This window comes from Myotis davidii, unplaced genomic scaffold (assembly GCF_000327345.1).
Source record: "Myotis davidii unplaced genomic scaffold, ASM32734v1 scaffold438, whole genome shotgun sequence".
Taxonomy (NCBI): Eukaryota; Metazoa; Chordata; class Mammalia; order Chiroptera; family Vespertilionidae; genus Myotis; species Myotis davidii.
Genome location: NW_006290031.1, coordinates 4,716,117 through 4,736,830, shown reverse-complemented (window position 1 = coordinate 4,736,830; position 20,714 = coordinate 4,716,117). Strand labels below are relative to the sequence as shown.

Genomic DNA, 20,714 nt, shown 5'->3' with positions numbered 1-20,714 from the left:
CCAGTGGTTCTCAACGTTCTGGCCCTTTAAATACAGTTCCTCATGTTGTGACCCAACCATAAAATTATTTTCGTTGCTACTTCATCGCTGTAATTTTGCTACTGTTATGAATTGTATTGTAAATATCTGATATGCAGGATGTATTTAGGCAACCCCTGTGAAAGTGTCATTCAACCCCCAAAGGGGTCACGACCCATAGGTTCAGAACCACTGCTCTAGTGTCTAGGAGATCCGTCTGCCACCAGAACTACGATTCCCAGAATATCTGGTGCTCTCCGCTCTCTTGGTTTTCCCTTCCTTCTCTGTCTCTGTCCCATGGCCTCCCACTCTGCCAAGTCCTCCAAGCCGCCAGCTCTCCCTCTCTGCACTCTATCTGGCGGCTTGGGGAGCCACTCTCCACCGGCTCTCCTGCTCTGCTCTCCGCGCCGCCGAGGGAGCTACGTCCCCCCCAAGCCGCCGGCTCTCCCACTCTGCTCTCAGCCCGGCGTCTGTGTATGCAAATTAACCCGCCATCTTCGTCAGGTTTATTTGCATACTCATGATTGGCTGGTGAGCTTAGCAGAGGGATGATCAATTTACATGTTTCTCTTTTATTAAATAGGATATTTGTAAATTAAACCTACTTAACCTAAGATACCACAACTGAAACCTGAGATAATTAAAACAGGCTAAACCTCATAATAACAGGTTTAGTTCCTGAGAAACAAATAAGAGAGATCAACAATTACTGAGTCAACTAGTTTTAAAGCAGCACTTCAAATACTTACCATACCTAACTTCTTTTTATGTCAAACCTGTGAGATAAGTTTCCCTACTTTAAATCTGAAGAAGCTGCCTGGCTTTTGTGGCTCAGTGTTTGAGCATCTACCTGTGAACCAGGAGGTCACAGTTTGATTCCCAGTCAGGGCACATGCCTGGGTTGTGGGCTCAATCTCCAGCAGGGTCATACAGCTGGCAGCCGATCAAAGATTCTCTCTCCTCATTGATGTTTCTCTCTCTCCCTCTCCCTTCCTCTCTGGAATCAATAAAAGATATATTTTTAAAAATTAAAATAAAAATGAAGACGCTAAAGCTCATAAAGGCCAGGTTAATTGCCCAAAGTAGCACAGCTGGTAAATCATAATCCAGAATTCTGATTATTTTGACTTTGAAGTTTGCTCTTTACATTAAGATGGCGATGGGCAGAGAAAATTGTGAAAGAAAGTGCAAGTGCTTGATAGGGGATTGAAGGGTAGAAGATAGAGCCATAGGATTAATTCTAAAATAAAGCAGAGAAAATGTCATCAAGTATAGATATAAAATACTTGCAATTAAAAAAATGAAGTGTTCCCAAATCTAAATATACTTAGTAATATGAATCTACATAGAATCAATTAATGTGTTAATCATTAATGATAGTTATTTGTTCATTAATACATAACTAAGAATATCTAACTAAACATTTGAATATCTCAAGTTAAAGTTACTGAAAATAATTGCTTTTATTATAGTGCAACTTCTGACCATTGTACATGTAATTCCCTTCTTAGGAACATGCACAATTTTAGTACATTATATTAAAACACTTTTAAAATTTTTATAAGGCTGAAAAATGCTCAAAAATTGTAGGCGAATATAAACACGATTTATTGAAATGTTTGACCACTTTTATATCCTTACTTAAGACATTTCTCAGGATGTGAGATTACTCAGAGCTGGTGAAAGTAGAATGATAGAATGATAGGACCTGTGCCAAAACTTATAAACTGATGCTCAATGCAATTATTTGTTATCCTGATGAATCTGTGGGGATGGAAAATATAATAAAACCTAACAGCATGATAAGAAAGTTAAGTGAACTCTCGCATATTGATGCACTAATAAATTATATATCCATTAAAATAACTACTGAAAAGAAAATACAGCGACACTGAAGGCTTGTAACTGTTAAATTTACAAAATAGAATTTGAATTGACAGAAAGCATGATTTCAACTAGGTAGGGTAACATACACAGAATTTAATCCAAAGTGGTCAAGAGTGGCTAATTATTACTTTATCTCTGAATGATGTACTATTTGAGTATGTTGTCATTTAAAATATTACCTACATGGAGCATGTATTCTTTAAAACTTTTTTGATATACATTTTTTATTAATTTCAGAGAGGAAGGGAGGGGGAAAGAGAGATAGAAACTTCAATGATGAGAGAAAATCACTGATCGGCTGCCTCCTGCACGCCTCCTACTGAGGATTGAGCCCACAACCCAGGCATATGCCCTGACCAGGAATCAAACCGTGACCTCCAGGTTCATAGGTCAACGCTCAACCACTGAACCATGCTGGTCAGGAGTATTATTTTTTTAATCAGATAAAATAAATATGTATAAAAATCTTTGAAGTTAAATTTTTTTATACACAAAATGTTTTCAAATGGACTGCTATTTCTTTTAGTCCCATAACAAGTATCAATAGCTAGTAGCTTATGATGATAATACCTTCATATTTAAACAAGATTCTGCTTAGTGCCAAAGGGATTTTTCATTACATTAATCTGAAGCTGTTAACAAAAATGTTATTGGTCAGTACAGTATATACATGAGGAAAGAAATTCTCTTCACAAAATGTTAAGTGCTTAGATATGAGTAGATGAAACTGATTTAAACATAGTAAAAATGTTACTATGTTACTGTCCTAAGATTATGCGCCTGCAGGTTTTAAATTTGAATGCATACTTCTCAATTTAAAAACTACATATTTCAACTTACAACAGTAGCAATGAGCAGGAAGGTGCACAGGTATATATATATATAAGAAATACGGAAAAGTCTAAGAAAAAAGCTGAAAAAAATCAAAATATAAGCTATGTTCATAGATGGAACAAAAGCATATTTTAAATGTCAAACTTTTCCTAAACTAAACCAAAATTTTAAACCAAATCTAATAATATTTTTGGTTTATATCATGGATAGTTATAATTTTTGAAAATATGCTATTAAACTCAGTCTGGAGGAATATAGGTAAAAATATATAATTTAGAATAACATTAATGACAAAGAGGTCTAGGAAGTAACTGTACCAAACAATTAAAAATATTTAACCAATGTTGCACTGGCATAAAAATGCTGACAGTTCAAAAAAGCACAGTTTAGAAATACATCAATAACACACTGACACATACATATGCACACACATACCTGAACTTAATTGTATGATGAAAGAGAGTCAATAAATAGTGCTGAAAATAAGTTTGTGGTTTGATAAATTATCCTAGTAAAGACAATACATAGATTACATATAATAGCTTTCAAAAGAATTACAGCAGTCCCCCCTTATCTGTAGGGGATACATCCCCAGACCTCCGTGTGGATGCCTGACCATGAATAGTGCCTAACCTATATATACTGTCTTTTCCTATACATAAATATTTATGATAAAGTTTAATTGATAAATTATTCACAGAAAGATGATCAACAATAGCTAATAATACAATAGAACAATTATAACAATATAATGTAATGAAAGTAATGTGAATATGGTCTCTCTCTTCTTGTGATAATGTGAGATGAAACAATGCCTACATGATGAGATGGCTTGAGGTGCTCCATCAGTGTTCACTCTTGTCATTTTCACCCCAAACTTATCAACTGTTTTTATCAAAAACAAAAAATACTACACATGGAAACTAAAAGTGCTGCCATTAGCAGCAAGGAAATCTAAGAGACAACCCACAGAGGGAGGAAATCATTTGAAATTAGTAAGGTTTTACCATACTGTAAAGTACATAGAACTACTTAAAATTGACATGGCTACTACAATAACTTAATTACTTTCTTTCCAACTATAAATCCTGTGAGTGGTCCTTGTTTTACACTCTTTTTATTTCATAAAGCACAAAGAATGCTTTACATGATCTAATAGGATCATAACTTTATTGTGATAGTAAGAAAAGTAGAACAGTTGAGTCAGAAAAAAAGTTAAAAAAGAAAAAACAACTGATCATGTACTTTTATACATTATATCAATTTTTTACTCACATATCAGAAAAGGATTTTTAAAAAGGATATATTTCAAGAGGTATCCTAAAAAGCTGTTGCCTCTGTCTCTCCTCTCACACCAGGAAAACCTTCTTGGTAACTGCCGTTGATTTACTTTTTTAATATGTTTTTAATGATTTTAGAGAGGGAGAGGAAGAGAGACAAACATCAATCAGTTGCCTCTTGTACGCACTCCTGACTGGGGATTGAACTCGAAACCTGGGCATGTGCTCTGACCAAGATACTAGCAACCCTTTGGTGCATGGGACGATGTTCAACCAACTCAACCATCTGAGCCACATCAGCCAGGGCTACCACTGATTTTTAAAAAGGCATATTCACAACTCTCAAGATGCTTAGTCTAGTTAGAATATCACAAACCGATATAACAGCATAATAAATGAAGCTCTATAGAGCTATAGCAGCTACTATGGCATGAAATACTCCTAATCTTCACTAAGAAAATTAGGAAAAGAATATTGAAACAGGTAATATTAAAGGATCTTAAAACATCCCATGGCTTATTTTTAACACAACTTTAAAAAAGTACTGTTGCAAAGAGCTGCTAGAAGCAACCACCAGATTTTCCACTGCATACTCTCCTCTAAGGAGCCACAGAGACTAGTTCATCCATGAAAACCACTGGAGGATAGCAGGAGGAATCATGCTTACCAGTAAACATTTTAGTAACAGCCTTACTCTGCTTTCGGGCAGAACAGAGAAGCAATAGCCATGGTGGAAAGAACTCATGGTGACCAGCTAAAAGCTCTGCCACAGTCCCAGATAAGCTGGTGGACGTCTGTTCACCTTCAGTGACGTTACAGCCTTCATCAACTGAATCCACAAGCAGATACAGGCTTTGCTGGGGAGGCTTCATTCCCAAAAGCGGGAGCAGAACACACCTGTAAGGCATATCCATACAAGCAGTGTGAGCATTGTCGCCTGTGCTGTTAACATTTAGTATCCAAACATTGATTACTAGTGACAAATATGCTTTACAAAATGAATTAAGATTTTAGAATAAAAATATTGTACAGGTTTCAATTCCTTACTTTAAGGAGAATACTTGTCCAAAATAGTTTGCAGTGCCAATAACGTTTTCCACAGTAAAGTGTGAGAGAGAGAGAGAGAGAGAGAGAGAGAGTGTGTGTGTGTGTGTGTGTGTGTTTTAGTAATTCAGCATAATTGAGAAGAGCAGAAGGAACTTGAGGAAACTAGATGTCAATATTTTCTAATTTCTTGAATCGGTAAAAAGCTAGAATTGTTTATGACAAAGCTAAAATGTGTTGCATTGGGAGAACAAATTTGGGAACCACTGTAATAATAAGAAAAATAGTAAAGATTCAGTATAAGTTTGAAGTGTTTTATCATTATTTCTCTTATAAAATGACTGTACTGCATACTAGCTTGTTACACAAATGTTATTAGGAAAAACTATACAAAGATAAACTATTGTCTAGGTCCCACTGGATGTATAATGTATTTTTAAATTTCAATGTAAAGAATAAATTATTGGGTATAATTCTGCTGAATATATTTTCTACTCATAATTTATACTGCAGTTGAATATAATGTTTTCATAACTAAAACAATGCTCATTCATTTTCAACAAATATTTACTTCATACATGCCTTGTGCTGAGTAAGGTGCTGAAATATACAGTAGTGGAGGACATAATCCACATGATTATAAATACCATAAACTTAAGATAATCCTTTCCATGACTGTCTTCTTAATCTTTTAATCCTACAGCATCCAAGATCCAGTTTATTATTATGTCCGATCAATATTTCTTTAAAAAAGAATCCCTCAAGCCCACTTCAGCATATAACAGTTTCAGCCTTTTTCGTGTTGTGGCACATACAAACTATTTAATAAAAGTCTGCAGCACACCAGAAAAAAATATTAATTTTTTGCCAATCAGACAAAAAAAGATATATTTTGATTCATTCACACCGGACAGCCATTGTTGTGTTGACTATTGTCTTTATTTGACAATCTAAGAGAAAAGAGGTCAGTGCCCCTAACTAAATAGTCAGGTATTGCATGTTTTAAAAATTCTTGCAACATACTGGTTGAAAATCGCTGCCTTAGTCCAAACTACCATCATCTGTTGCCTGGGCCACCATAATAACCACATGTTCCCGGAGTTCCTGCTGCAGCGGGAGTATCCTTTCCAAAATGATAGTCCAGCCACAGTGGCCTTCCTTCAATGACTTTCATCAGACACAATTATAAAAGGCCTTTTCAGTTACAGTTTCCTCTGTTGGTATGTGCTTCATGTCTCTCATCATGCAATTAACTCATTAGGGAAATACAAATTAAAACCACAGGAAGATACCACTAGACACCTATTAGAATTGCTGAAGTAAATGAAAACCCTGAAAATACCAAGTGCTGTCACTGATATGGAACAATGATACTGCCATTTCCAGTGGTACAGCCACTTTGGAAAAGTTTTGCAGTTTCTTAAAAAGTTAAATGTACACTTACCCCACCTACCCCATGGCCCAGCAATCCCACTTCCAGGTATTTACCTAAGTGAAGTGAAAACTTAAGGCTACACAACAATCTGTACATGAATGCTTATAGGAATTTTATTCATAAACCTACAACAGCAATCAAAATTACTGATTCCCATCTACTTGAAAGCAGTATATTAATTCAAGCTGCTTTGCTTCTAGAAGTTGGTAACAAACCAAAATTCTCAGGTACTAACACTCAAAGTCAGAAACTAAGATCCAGGTCTGGAAATGACTGAACTGTTAGCTATGTTAAAACAGCACGGCTTTCTGATGGTAGAGGATGTAATAATGCATCTGTCTTCTGAACCAATATATATATATATATATGGTATGTTTGGATACAATATATATATTGTATGTTTGTTTTATTTGGGAAACCAAATATTTAAAATATAAAAATGGGAAATAAACATAGTAAACCTAACATTCACTGAGTGCTTACTAAGTATGAAGCATGATGCTAAGTAATCTCTATGGACTTACCAGTTTATCCCTCACAGCAATCCTATAACAGAGATACTATTATCATTCCCACTTCACAGATGAAGAAACAAAGGTACAGAGGAAAGTAGAGTGCAAAGTGAAACAAGTAGTAAGTGGCAGAGGGAATAGAATTTGATAAGTTTCAAAGTTCCTCTTCTTAATTATTATGCTAAACTGCTTAGGAAAATATCAAAAGATTATATATACAATATGAGCTTAAGGTCCAATTAAACAGTAAAGTCCTTAGAGCAACCTGACTAAATTAGTAAGTGGCTAATTTTTTCGCATTTAAATTACCTGAAAACGTTTTCATGGGAAAAGCAAAACTATATATTTTAAGATCTACTAACTGAATATGCTACTTTTCAAATTCTACTTTCCTGAGAGTATTAAACATCCATGTCTGTTTGCCACAGATTCTGTACTAAAAGTCACTTGCCTCAACACTGAAATTCCAGAAAATTAGTAGATGGTAGGTGTTCCTAATAATTTTGCTACAATTATTATCCTATATAATAAAAGGGTAATATGCAAATTGACCCTAACAGTAGAATGACTGGGAATGACTGGTCACTATGACACACACTGACCACCAGAGAGCAGATGCTCAATGCAGGAGTTGCCCCCTGGTGGTCAGTGCACTCCCACAGGGGGAGCTCTGCTGAGCCACAAGCCAGGCTGATGGCTGCCAGTACAGCGGCGGTGGTGGGACCCTCTCCCGCCTCCTCAGCAGTGCTAAGGATGTACGACTGCAGCTTAGGCCTGCTCCCCACTGGCAAGTGGACATCACCTGAGGGCTCCCGGGCTGCCTGAGGGATGTCTGACTGCCAGCAGGTGGTCATCCCCCGAGGGGTTCCAGACTGTGAGAGGGCACAGGCTGGCCTGAGGGACCCCCGAGTGTACAAATTTTTGTGCACCGGGCCTCTAGTATGATTAATGTCAAGGGACAAATATTTGTGGGGGAAGAAATGAATTATCAATAAATAGTCTCTTCAAAACTCTCAATCAAAAGCTCAGAAGGACCACACCAAAATGACAGAAATAAACCAGTGATCTCACTAAGACTACAAAGGTGCCACTGGCCTACCTAGATCCTGACTGTGTTGTCCCCTCAGCCTGTCTGCCCAGCGGAAAAAGAGAAACCTTCTCTGATGAAAAGACATTGTCTGGAACTCTATAATACATACTGGTTAACATAAAATCAAAACTTATTAGACAGAAAAAAATAAAACTAGAACACTTCTGGTTACCTCCAACACTTCCCCCAAGTTCAAGCACCAACCTCAATTGCTGCACCAGCCATTTCCTGGTTTCTTTGCTTCCAACTTCACCACCACAGGTCTCAACACAGTAGCCAGTGTGAGCCTTAAAATCTTAAATCAGATTATGTCACTCCTCTGTTTAAAAGTTTTAATGGCTTCCAATCTTCTCAAAGTGAAAATAAAAATGAATGTCCTTACCACAGCCTCCAAGTCCATACACTGGATGGCTCCTAACTAACTTCTCTACTTGTCTCCTGCTACTCAGCCCTTGTTCACTTTGTTTAAACCACACAGGCTCACCTTGTTTTTCCTGGATAATATTACGCCAACTCCCACCTCAGGACTGGAATGCTCTTACCAGAGACTTCCTTCAAAGCACCCTAACTCCTCCTACTTAAATGGCAACCCCTTTTACCCAACCTAGCCAGCACCTCACTCCTATCCTCCTTACTCTACTTTCATTTTCCACATAGCCCTTCTTGCCAAGTGATATGCTAAGTTTTATTTTTTTCTACCAACCACACACACCAACGCTAAAATTCTAACAAACGCAGATTACACTTGTCACTTTTATTTGCTAACATATCCCAATACCAATAGCATCTGGTATATTCCTGGTAATTATATTTGATAAACCAGTGAGTGAATGAATAAACCAAAGTAGAATTCAGAACTCAGAAATACATACATATATTTATGTGTGTGTGTGTGTGTGTGTGTCTTACTGTGGTAGTATTACAAATTAATAGTAAAAGATGAGCCAGTCAATTAACAAATGTTGCTGGATCAGATAGAAAACAAGTTTTAAAATATTAAGACCTAAAAAGACTAATCCATAAAGGAAATCATTCAGAAAAAGACTGATATATTTGCCTATATTCATTTTTACACTTCAAAACAAAAAAATTCACACACAATGGCCAGCCATGGGGCCAGATATATTTTAAATAATGAGATACCATTTCACACCTTACAAAACATAAAGAACCTTGACAACAGAGCAAGTGCTGGTGACCTGAGTCTGTAAATCCAAGTACACACTATAATGGTTTAAGCCAGTGGTTCTCAACCTTCCTATTGCCGCGACCCTTTAATACAGTTCTTCATGTTGTGGTGACCCCCAACCATAAAATTATTTTTGTTGCTACTTCATAACTATAATTTTGCTACTGTTATGAATCGTAATGTAAATATCTGATATGCAGCATGTATTTTCATTGTTACAAATTGAACATAATTAAAGCATAGTGATTAATCACAAAAACAATATGTAATAATATATTTGTTTTCCGATGGTCTTAGGCGACCCTTGTGAAAGGGTCGTTCGACCCCCAAAGGGGTCGCGACCCACAGGTTGAGAACCGCTGGTGTAAGCTGATATGATTTAAAGGGTAACTTGGTACTATCTCAGAGGTGAAGATAAACATACCACCATATCATCCAGAATTTCACCTGTGAGTATGCAACTTGGAATCAGTTTTCAATGCACCTGGAATGTAACCATGAAAACACCCTAACAGGTTCTCAGCAGCACAGTGTAAAGTTAAAAAGCTAAATCCATCTTAAATGAATATCAATATGACAACAACAAATGAGTTACATACAATGTAGCAGTTAACGGGAATTACATAGATCCACAGGTAACAACACGGGTAAATACACAAGAATAGTATTAAGCACAGAATGTTGCAGAATAGACTCCATTCACACAGAATAGTGGTTTTCAAAGTGTGGGCTAGGGATCCCAGGAGTCTCCTATACTCTGGACCCTTTCAAGATCACAATAAAACTAAGATGTGATTTGCCTTTTTCACTCTGGTTCTCTCTCAAGAATATAATGGAGTTTTCCAGAGGCTGCATGCAGAAGCAGTTATGATACTCCAGATGTCTTTTATTATGCCTAATATTAAAAAGATTTTCCAAAAACAGTAAAACAATACCACTCTTTTAAGTGTTCTTTTGTCTTGGACAAGATATTTTTATTTTATTAAGTATTATTTATGTTAATGTGTAATAAATTTATAATTATTAACTATATTAATACACATTTTAAATTTATGTTTAAATTTCAAATAAGTATATATTGATAGATATAATATAACCCCCCAAAAGTTCTTTGAGATCCTAAATAATTTTTAAGAGTGTAAATGATACCTAGAATAAAAAGGTTTGAGAACTACTGATATGAAATCAAAAGTATACAAAACAGGAGCAGATCACAAGTATGTGTGTCAACACACAGGCCTCCCTGCGTAGTCAAACTGCACAGACTACCAAGCCACATAAATCCACAGGCGGGGCCACATACCGGGAGTGAGGAGGTCAGGATTAGGAAGAGGACTGGGGGACTTCCAATGTGGATTATTTTTCTTTAAAACAAAACAGAAAGTCCAGACTTAAAGCAAATGTGGCAAAATGGGTGCATGTGTGTGTTTCCTTATTTATTTACTTTCCTGACTAACTGAAACACTTTGGGGGTAGGAGCAATTCCTAAGCCCCATAAACTGAAGTTTTCTACAACCGTTTCTTCCCCTTTGGTGCCATTAGTGTTACCCTTTCAATTCCTGTGAAGTCCATGATTTGCAAGCTGCTTCTCTCTCTAAAGAGACACCAATGGACACAGACAACAGGGGGTTGAGATCATGAGTGGGGAAGGGGGGTATGGGGAGTAATGTGGGGATAAGGACACATATGTAATAACTTAATAAAAATTTTTTAAAAAGAGACAATTTAACAAGCATATTAACTGAGACTGAAGCTACAAAAGTTTTTCCTCCTTTCTAAATGAATATGAATTTTAAATGATAAAATACAAGTTATCAGTGTGACAAATCATAGACACCTAAGTAATACCAGAGCAAGTAGCCACACAAAAATCTGCCAGCCAGAACTTGACCTACTTCAGAATAGAATAAGGGCAGAGTGGATGAACAGCAATAAACAAGGGTGGAAGGGGTACAAGCTGAGGTCAAAGGCTAGGCAAGGCCTGGACAGCGGGAGAAGCTTAGCTTCTATTCTAAAGGCAGTGAGAAGCTGTGGGCAAGCTTTAGGCCTGGGAGGTAACATGATCTGATACTCAACTGCTCTGTGCAGGACAACAATAGCAACAAGAAGACCAAATTGGAGGCCACTGCAGGAGTGTAGGCAAGAGATCATAGGAGATGGAGAAGAGTGGGAAGTATTTGTTTTATCTTGGGATAGAACAAAGGTAGCTGATGAATCCATGCAGAGGGTGAGTAAAATTGAGGAATCAATGAGGACTCCTAAATTTTTTGTGAAAATTAATGATTTCCTATTTAAAATATTATTTCCTTAGTTTTTATATTGTTAGTTTTTTCTTCACATTATTGTTATATCACAAACCACCCCAATACTCACTAGCTTAGCTTAAAATAATAATCATTTGTACTTTCTCCTGTGTCTGTTGATCTACTCTAGACTTGGAGTCATGGTGCAGGATGGGTCTTGTCTGCTCCATCTCTCTCTCCTTCTCCTTCTTTAACCAACAAGCTCGCCAGAACATATCCCCTCATGATGGCAACACAGAGAGGACAGGCCCAACCACTCCTTTGCATGTTAAACCTCTGTTTGAATCTTGTCTGCTAACATCCCACTGGCCAAAGGAAACCACATGGCTGAGCCCAAACAAAAAGGCAGAGAAGTACAGTTCTCTACACAAGGATCAGCAATAGCGCATGGCAAAGAGCACGGGTGCACAGAGCGATGAAAACAAAGGCAGACGAGTCCATGCACTAGTTTCTACATATGCAAATGAGTCAGAATTGTAAAAGGTCACCAGTTTCAGGAAAGCTCCAAATCTTTTTTCAAGATAACCACAGGTAAGGCATAATTAGTTCTCTTAACTAATACTTATCTTAATTAAGCAATTACATGAACATTTTCAAAGTGTATTTTATAATAAAAGACTAGTTATACATGTATATTAGCAATATTTCAGAGATTAGGACAACATGAAAGAAAGTGGTTTGAAATTTAAGACAATTATATGTGGTCAAAGACATCACTAGATCAACTAGTGAGTAAAGACAGGCCACAAATCAGAATACATTTCAAGCTTTTTAAGGACAGAAAAATAAGTATTTACTTATTTACTTCATAAACCCAAATTATTTTACTGTATAAAAACCATTTTATTTCATAAAACGTTTTTAAGAAAGCAACATTGCTAAAAACAAGTGAAGGGCTAAAAAACAAACCAAAAAATCTGCAACCTATATAACAAAATTAAAGGCCAAATCCTTACTATATATGTAAGAAGGTCTTACTAAACAGTAAGAAAAATAAGAATATTCTTATTTAGTCATATCTCCTTATCAACTTAATACTATCTCCGATGCTTAGAAATATTTCTTGAAAGAATAAATGAGCTTAATGTGCTTTGATGAAGTTTGGAAACATGATACATACTTTAGATGGAGCAGAACCACATTATCAAGAGCTTTTAAAGCCAGGCAGAGAAATCTGAACTTGTGTAGATTATCACGGGCTCCGAGGACTGACCTAAAGAAAGCACTGTTTCACTGTGGTTAACTGTCCAACCGGAACCAAGCGAATCAGAATAAGAGGGGCTAAAATTCAGTAGGCCAAGCTGGATTAGATGAATAAACATTCTAGATCAGGGTAAAAGAATTCAAGAAACATTCCAAGAAAAAGATTAAATACCTTAAAATTTAATATAATAGAAAATAGAGAACACCCTAGAATCTAGCCCAGGGCAATGCTTCTCAAGCATCATGGTGCACAGGATTCACCTGGAGATCTAAGTGGCAGATTCAGAGTCAGTAGACCTGTGATTCTGCATTTCTTACTACCTCCCAGGAGTTGCCAATATGTTGATCTTGAGATCACTTTTGGAGAAAGGGTCTAAAAATAAGAATTATGAAACAACTTAGATAATTAGTTTTCCCAGAATTCCCAGTAATGATCAAGCTTCATAACATGTATTTTAATCATCCTGTCTCCTTTCTTCTTAGCATTTATCAAAGCTGAATTTTTATATCTGTAATTGCTTGTTTAATGCAATCCCTGCCCCCCCCGCCCCCCACCCTTCCCCGCATGCGCGCGCGCACACACTTAATTCAGTGTCCTGTTTGGCTCACCTTTTCAGCCCTGTCACTCAGCACATATTGAGCACACAGCAGGAACTGAATGTTTATTTAAGCAATGAATGAATGAGTCAATGAACAGAAATGCTGAAAGAGATGCTGATTTGAACACTGGAAGGTGCTTGAGGGACACTCCAGTAAAAAGATATATATTGATCAGAGTGAAGTTAAAAGCTGTTGATGCAGCTTTGGTTGCTATCCTAATAGATACGAGCATTGGTATCCATGTAAGTAAATACAATGTTTAAAGGAATGAGTATGAGGAGAGAAGATCTAAGTAAGTTTTGCTGGGTAAACATCCAGGCACAATCCAGAGGAACAGCCACCAAAGAACACAGCTGGAGAGGGGATTCTGAAAGGAACAAAGTACAGACAATGAAATATTGTCCTAAAACATACCACCCAAGGCTAAAGATAGAGCAGTGAGTTCAGAAGCTACTCTACCTGAATAACTTCCTGTACACATGTAGAGAGAGGTCCGGTCTCAGTAAGTTAGGAAGCAAGGTGAAGGAAGAAGCACTTGTATACACTAATTTGTGATAACATGAAGGCATATTTAGGGGGAGATAAAATATAGTGATTCTTTTTTTTTTTCAAAGGAATGGGAAACATATTCATATTTGAAAATGCCTACCGGAGCCAGGCTGGCACAGTAAACAAATGAAATGGTCTTGGATAGAATGATAGGGGTGAGGAGGGACGACTGGATCAAATTAGTGTGTAAGCCCATCTACAGACAGCAGCTAACAGCTCAACCAGATTATTGCTCCAAAGAAATGAGAGCCTAATATTGTCAAAATTTCCCTTTTTTTTTTTCAAGAAAAAACAAAAAGCCGGATATGTGTGTGAAATTTCCTGAATTGGGTAAAAAACATATTCACCCTGTAGGGCACCACTTTACTCTCTCTGGTCTAAAAAAAAATCTGAGTTATCGAGAAGTACACAAATAAAAGCATGGCCAAGCAGAACTAAGAATGTGGCCAACATTACACGGTATAAGCAGGGAGCAATATGTTGTGCCATTATAATGCAGAAGTGATTAATAAGGGTTGAGGACTGGTTCAGCAAATGATAGAGCACCAGGGACCAAAGGAAACAGCACATAGACATGAAGCATAAAAGAGAAAGCCCATCCAAGGAAGAAAGGGAAGATTTTAGGAAGAGAAAGAAGAGTCTGAATGAATGGAAGTCCATCTTAAAATAAGTATAACAGTTAAATGTTGGAAACAACAGACATTTCACTGAAAAGTGACCATCTTAGACTAAAGGAAATGTGGAATTTTGATTATGAAAATTATATTTATTCATTTATTTTATTCAAAATGTGAACAGTAAAGACACTTTCACAAGATCTTTTAATCTGACATTATTTTAAGAATGGATAACAGTTATCATAAATAGTATTAATTATATGAGGCAGATAATAAAAAGGGAATATTTTTGCCTTGAAAATACCCCACTAGTGAGGGTAAGAAGGAAGCACCCTCTCTAGTCCCATTCTGTTCTTCATCCTTTTATTGAGTTTGCCAAAAATACCTGGAGCCAGTAGAGACAGAAGAGAGACATCTGGCCACTTAAAACTGTCTGGAACAATGCCATATACACACGTGCTAAGGAACAGACAGCAGGTCAATAAATTAATAATCACCACACCAGACCACTCTGGTCTGCACTGAAAACTGACCTAAGTGATAAAACATTTCAGTTTCCTTTCATATGCAAGAACTTCAGCTGTCCTTCAATTAGATTCAAACATATTCTAGATAGGTAAGTAGCATTATTCAGTCATTCAAATGATAATCATTTAGCAATTACTATATGAAAAGTGCTGTTCAAAGCACAATGGTAAATATAAAAAATTAATCAGTCATAAATAATGTCATGAAGAAGCATATGCCAAATAGAGGAGATAACAGAAGATACATGCATAAACAACTACAAAAAAAGTTAAAATCTAAAGAGATATGCGTGAATAATTATAAATGTCAAGGAGAAGGAGATGAATAGAAAAAAGATTACACCATCCAAGGATTCCTGTTCAAGATAAAAAACAAATTGTCAGAGTTCAGACTTCCAGTTTCCTATCCTAACAAGGCATTCCTATCATCACACAGAGCACAATCTTTTACTCAACAGGGGAAAATTGACATCATACACAGAAAACTCACACCTGGTCTTGCAGATTGTTAAACAAATAAAAGTTAGGACACATACATATGATCTCCAAAAAGACCCTTGGCTTCAAGGCATGACAGTAGGGACAGCAGGTTCAAAAAGGAGTTTATGGTTGAATGAATTAAATAGCCATCTTCACTTGTGCTTCTAAACCAGGCATAGGACCCAATACCACTGCCCCACCCCCTCATTCCTTAACTCAGGTGCCTCTATCCTTCTCTTATATTTAGCTACTTTGATCTTCATCTCCCACAAAATACTGTTAACTCCTTGAGAACAATGATCAAACGATCTTCTGCCCATTGTCTACTTGTTGAATTACCTCTATCCAGCCTAAATAACATACATTCCGATTAAAATTCTCTAAAGGACCTATTTAACAAGTCAATTGCAGTCACTAACCAAACCTATAATAAAACCTCGACTATCTGTCCAAAAGTAGAGGCCTACAGCCATCTAATGCCATAGACTATGCAAAAATATTTCTTTTAACTTTGAATTGTGTTCTCATGTCTATATTTGACTATGGTTATATTACAGCTTCCCAATCATAGAAGTAGTATATATCTAATGAATTATCAGAAGCAGTTGTTCCAATAACAAAATTACCCAATTTATTGAATGACTGATTACTTTATGATTTAAAAAAAAGTGACTCAGGTTTCTGAAAGATCTAGTAGGAGATTAAGTTAGAGCATCACAACGGTCCAAGTAGAAACACTACGTTTTCTCTACCAAAATACAGACTGGGAATACAAAGTGTTCATTAGCTCCTTCGGCCAATCAGATAATCCATCCTGGTGTGGATTTTACAAACAGCTCTAGCTGCTTCTTATTTCTCTCCAATTAGCTAAACACTAAAATTCACACAGGAAAACGAAAATAAGAGGATCCTCTGAGTAGAAGGATCTTTTTCAGGAAAATCTATGATACTATAAAGATTTGCTCAGGATCAGAATATATAAATATATACAGTTATCAGACATGATTTCAAATATTTAAAAGTATTAGAAATTTAATATGAATTCCAATAAAATAAAGTACATATTTAGTTAGGCTAGGTTAAATTTATTTAGACTATACTCTAAAACTGATTTTCTAAGGTGTCAATAAATCCAAATAGCTTATGAAATGACTTACATGAAATGCAAATTCAGCTCTTCAACTAGTGATAGAAAAAGCATTACGTCAAGAGTTATTTGTGTACAGAGGCTTGAAGTCTCTTAAGAAGTAAAGTTTTATATCAAAGCCTACATTATTGATTTCATATGGAAATAGTGAGTCCATGTTAAACATTGTCCATCAAACCTGGCATCTCATATTTGTGCTAGCAGATTTCCTCATTGGTTTATGAATGATATAATAGTTTTAACCCAGACTTTGCTAACGGCAAAAGATAACAGATTTGATTGGATGGCACTTATACATTAAAAGGTCTACAAGAATATCACACTTCTCAAAGATACAACCCTTTGGCTGTATTTCATCAACCCCTCACCTGTTGGAACTGTGTGCCTCTATTCATAATGATTATTCCAGACTAACCACTGATCACGTATATGGGTAATCTGAAAACTACACTCAAACCACAACTGTGACAAACACCCATTCTCCACAAACTTCAAACCTATTCCTCTTCCCGTAAGTCCTCCAAAGGATGTCTATGATTACAAACCTGTACACATACACACACCTTTCATAGCCCAGCTCTGCCCTTTACTAGCCTGTAACCTTGGACAACTTACTTAGGGTGTGCCTCAGTTTCTTTATCTATGAAGTGGGACTAATAACTGTATCTACCTCACAGGGCTGTTATGAAGATTAAACGATTTAATACTGGTATAGCACTTAAACAACGACTCACACAAAGTGCTTGCTACTATTATTATTTTCAATAGATTTCATACCATTAGATCTGAGGACATCAAAAGAACAAAATCACTTTCACAGCAATTCAAAGCCTGATCAAATGACTCGGGACACACACACGCACACTAACCTTCAGTGCAGAGTATACCTGTCTTTGGGAAACAAACTTTTGCCAGTTGAGAACTACTTATTGTGTAGGTGATAAAAGCATATGACAAAATGACTAAGGCAGCAGGGAGGCAATAACAGAATAACTATTTGCCTCCTTCTTTTACAAGGAGTAGAGGAGTGATATGCAAAATATTTTCAAGTAATCATTTTTTTAAAACACATTTGGATCTGGAACCACTCTGAAAAACAACTTAAAATTGTTTTTTTGTATCACTCACTAAAAGTATTAAAAATGACGACAAATTCCATTATTTTCTAAAGATCACATATTTCATCAGTCAACTTTTTATTTACTTGCAAAACATATTAGCGAATTTTCTTCAGATTCTCAATGGTCTCTTTCAAAGAGAACTTTTCTTATTTAAGGAATAGTACTGTAAACAAAGAAGATGGTAGATTCTATGCTGAGAATTCCTCTAAACTCAGGAGCAGGTATAGTTTGCCCTTCCTAAAAATGCAGCCCAGTTTCCAAGCAGCTATACGTTCTTCACTACAAGTAGCTAAATGTTCTTCACTACATAAGAACAGATATCCCTTACCATTTGTAATATTAGAAAAGCAAATATTTGGTATATATTTGAAAAACAATATTTCTACAGTGCTTCAAATTCTGTTATAGACATTTTTAATCCATATCCTGTGCAAACAGAGCTTAAATTTTGTTTCCTTCAATATTCAAATAAGCATGTTCACTCACAACCACAGATTGTCCCCAAATTTACAGCAGAAGTACAGGTACTCCACAAAGTTTTTTAATTAAAAAAAAACTAGAATAATCTAAAAAATTTAATTTTCATTTTTGCATAGAAACTAGAACACCATGTCATTCTTGTTACCTTTTAAATGCTTCAGCTGGGTTCCTCTCACATTCCCCGGGCTGTAGGAGGCTCTGGATGGCTGGGTCCCTCAGCTTGTCCTCATATCCTTGGAGTAGCCCACTGTGGCAAATCTGGGCAACAAGACCTCTAACAAACCCTCCAACACACAACGTGTCAGAGTCCTGGGCTTTGCAGAAATGAAAGGCCAAGGCCTGGCGATGTAAACCTCTCTGCAAGCCTGTAGGTGAACTTGGCCACAAGAGCTCAGTACATAGGGCTGTCTTGCCACTGCCAGGCCCTCCTACTAACAACACACCCCAGGCAGTGCCTTTTCCAGAGACAACACTAGCATTGCTCCCAGAATTCACTACGAGGGGTGGTGTGTGGACAGTGCTGTTGCAGCAGTTAGTTTTCTCCTGGAGGCAATGCTGAAGCTTGTGGAAAACCCACTCCCTACAGTAAAACTGCTTCCCCTGAAGTAAACTCGTTTGAGCCATTTTGCAGACTTTCTCTTCCCAAGGATTAGTCATAATAGGTTTCTTATCTTCAACATTTGCTAACATCAGAATACATCAACACAGGTGTTTACATCCACTAGGACATAACTGGCATAGTCAGTTGACTTTGAATGACAGAGTAACCAGTTACAGCAAAATTCAACAGCCAGAGTCCATTTGTCAATAGAATGTGCATGACTTTACTTGGCTCTCTATTCTTGATTATCAGCAGAGAATATGTTAGTTTAATTGTTGAACTGGTGAACAAGTGCCTGGTTCCCAAGCTCAGCAGCACTTTTTCTATGTCTTGATGGGTCACATGGCTCCATGGTTACAAGCGGGTTTACTTGATTGTAGATCCTTCAAGTATGCAGATGAGACAATACATCTGGAAAACGAAAGAGAAAGCCCAATCTTTCCATTTGTACAAAATGCTTCTCCAGATTCAAACTGTTAATTCTGTATCTGAGAACTAGATCAGAAAAGGTGTCCATTATAGTAAATGTCATCAGAGATTATATTTATACAGTAGGTAGGTAGCTCTATGCTTCTTGTTGAAGGATAGCCCCTCAAACTACCAGATCCTGCCACTTTCAGGCACAGGGACAACTGCCAGGGACGCAACTGTGTAGATTGTGGTCTCTTATGTGACAGGCCACTGTTCACACCTCTTATTTCAAAGCATTCATAAAATGTATTTTTCAAGACAGATGCTTAATGAACCTGTTCACAGGTTCCTCTTATAAGGTGTCCAGGTAATCAACAATTTCCACAAGTAACTGAAATAAAACAAAAATATTTTTGTGCAAAAAATATATGTTAAAAGCTTCCTTATCAAAGGATACAATTTACCAGTTAATCCCCAAAATCCATATTTTCATTTTTTGGCACTTTCAAAAAGTTGGACAATTACCCTAAAATAATGATTGCATTTTTCTTTCTGTATTTTTCTTCCACTACGGTCACGCTTCCCAAAGAGCTACATTTTAATCGTTACCCTAGATTTGTAAAAGGGTTGAAGAGGGGAGGAAAAAGACAACGTGCACCTAGAGTAACATCCTTAAGCCTAGCCAAAAAGATCGTTCCACTAGCTTGGTTAGAACGGCACCAGCGAAGGAAGCTCTATTAACTTGCACAGTCCAGCCAGTCAAGGACTCTGTTTACTCCACTAGCCACACTTCTTTGTTGATAGTTTGCAAAATGACTCCCAGGGAGGAGGCTGGAGGGCAAAGGGTTAAAAAAAAAAAGAGGGGCGGAGGGGGATGATCTCACACGCATGATAAATCCAAACACAGGTACAACGTGAATCTTTCCTTGCTCGGTGCCAAAGATGAGGGTTTGGGATGGGGGTGAGGAGTGCACGCGACTCCTGCGGACGGAGAGGAGGCGGCCGGGGAGAACTCCCGGGGCAGAAAGGCAGAAGGAGTGGAGTGCTCCAGCGCCGGTGGGTGTTTGCCTACAGTTCCGGCCGCTGGTTTCGGCTGATAGACAAAAGGAATTCCGGGATTCCCGGCGACAGAGCCACCTCCGTTTCAGCAGCCCCACCGAGCCACAGGGGGCCACCTCGGAGCTGGGGAGCGGGGAGGGGGCCCCCAGACCGAGGTGCAGCCTCCTCCGGGAGGTCTTCCCTCGCAGAGGCTGGGAAATCCTCGGCAGCCCGCCCCGCCCTGAGATTGGGGTGTGTCTTTCGAAGGGGGAGGGGTGCCCCACGTCCTTGCCAATCCCTGCCGATGGGTCGCCTCCGAATCCGCGTCCCGCTCTGCTCCGCTCTGCG

At 37.5% G+C, this 20,714-nt stretch overlaps 1 protein-coding gene across 1 annotated transcript in view; it reads right to left on the bottom strand.

The window, feature by feature from the left end:
- The window catches only part of ANKRD50 (ankyrin repeat domain 50), a 27,736-nt gene extending 8,017 nt beyond the window's left edge, over positions 1–19,719 (bottom strand). Inside the window, exons 1-2 of the mRNA XM_006762827.2 lie at positions 18,462–19,719; positions 4,687–4,916 (exon numbers count right to left, since the gene is read on the bottom strand). Coding sequence (XP_006762890.1) covers positions 4,687–4,916; positions 18,462–19,006 — 775 coding nt within the window. The 5' untranslated portion in view covers positions 19,007–19,719. The remainder of the gene's footprint in view (positions 1–4,686; positions 4,917–18,461) is intronic.
- Between the last annotated feature and the right edge of the window lie 995 nt (positions 19,720–20,714).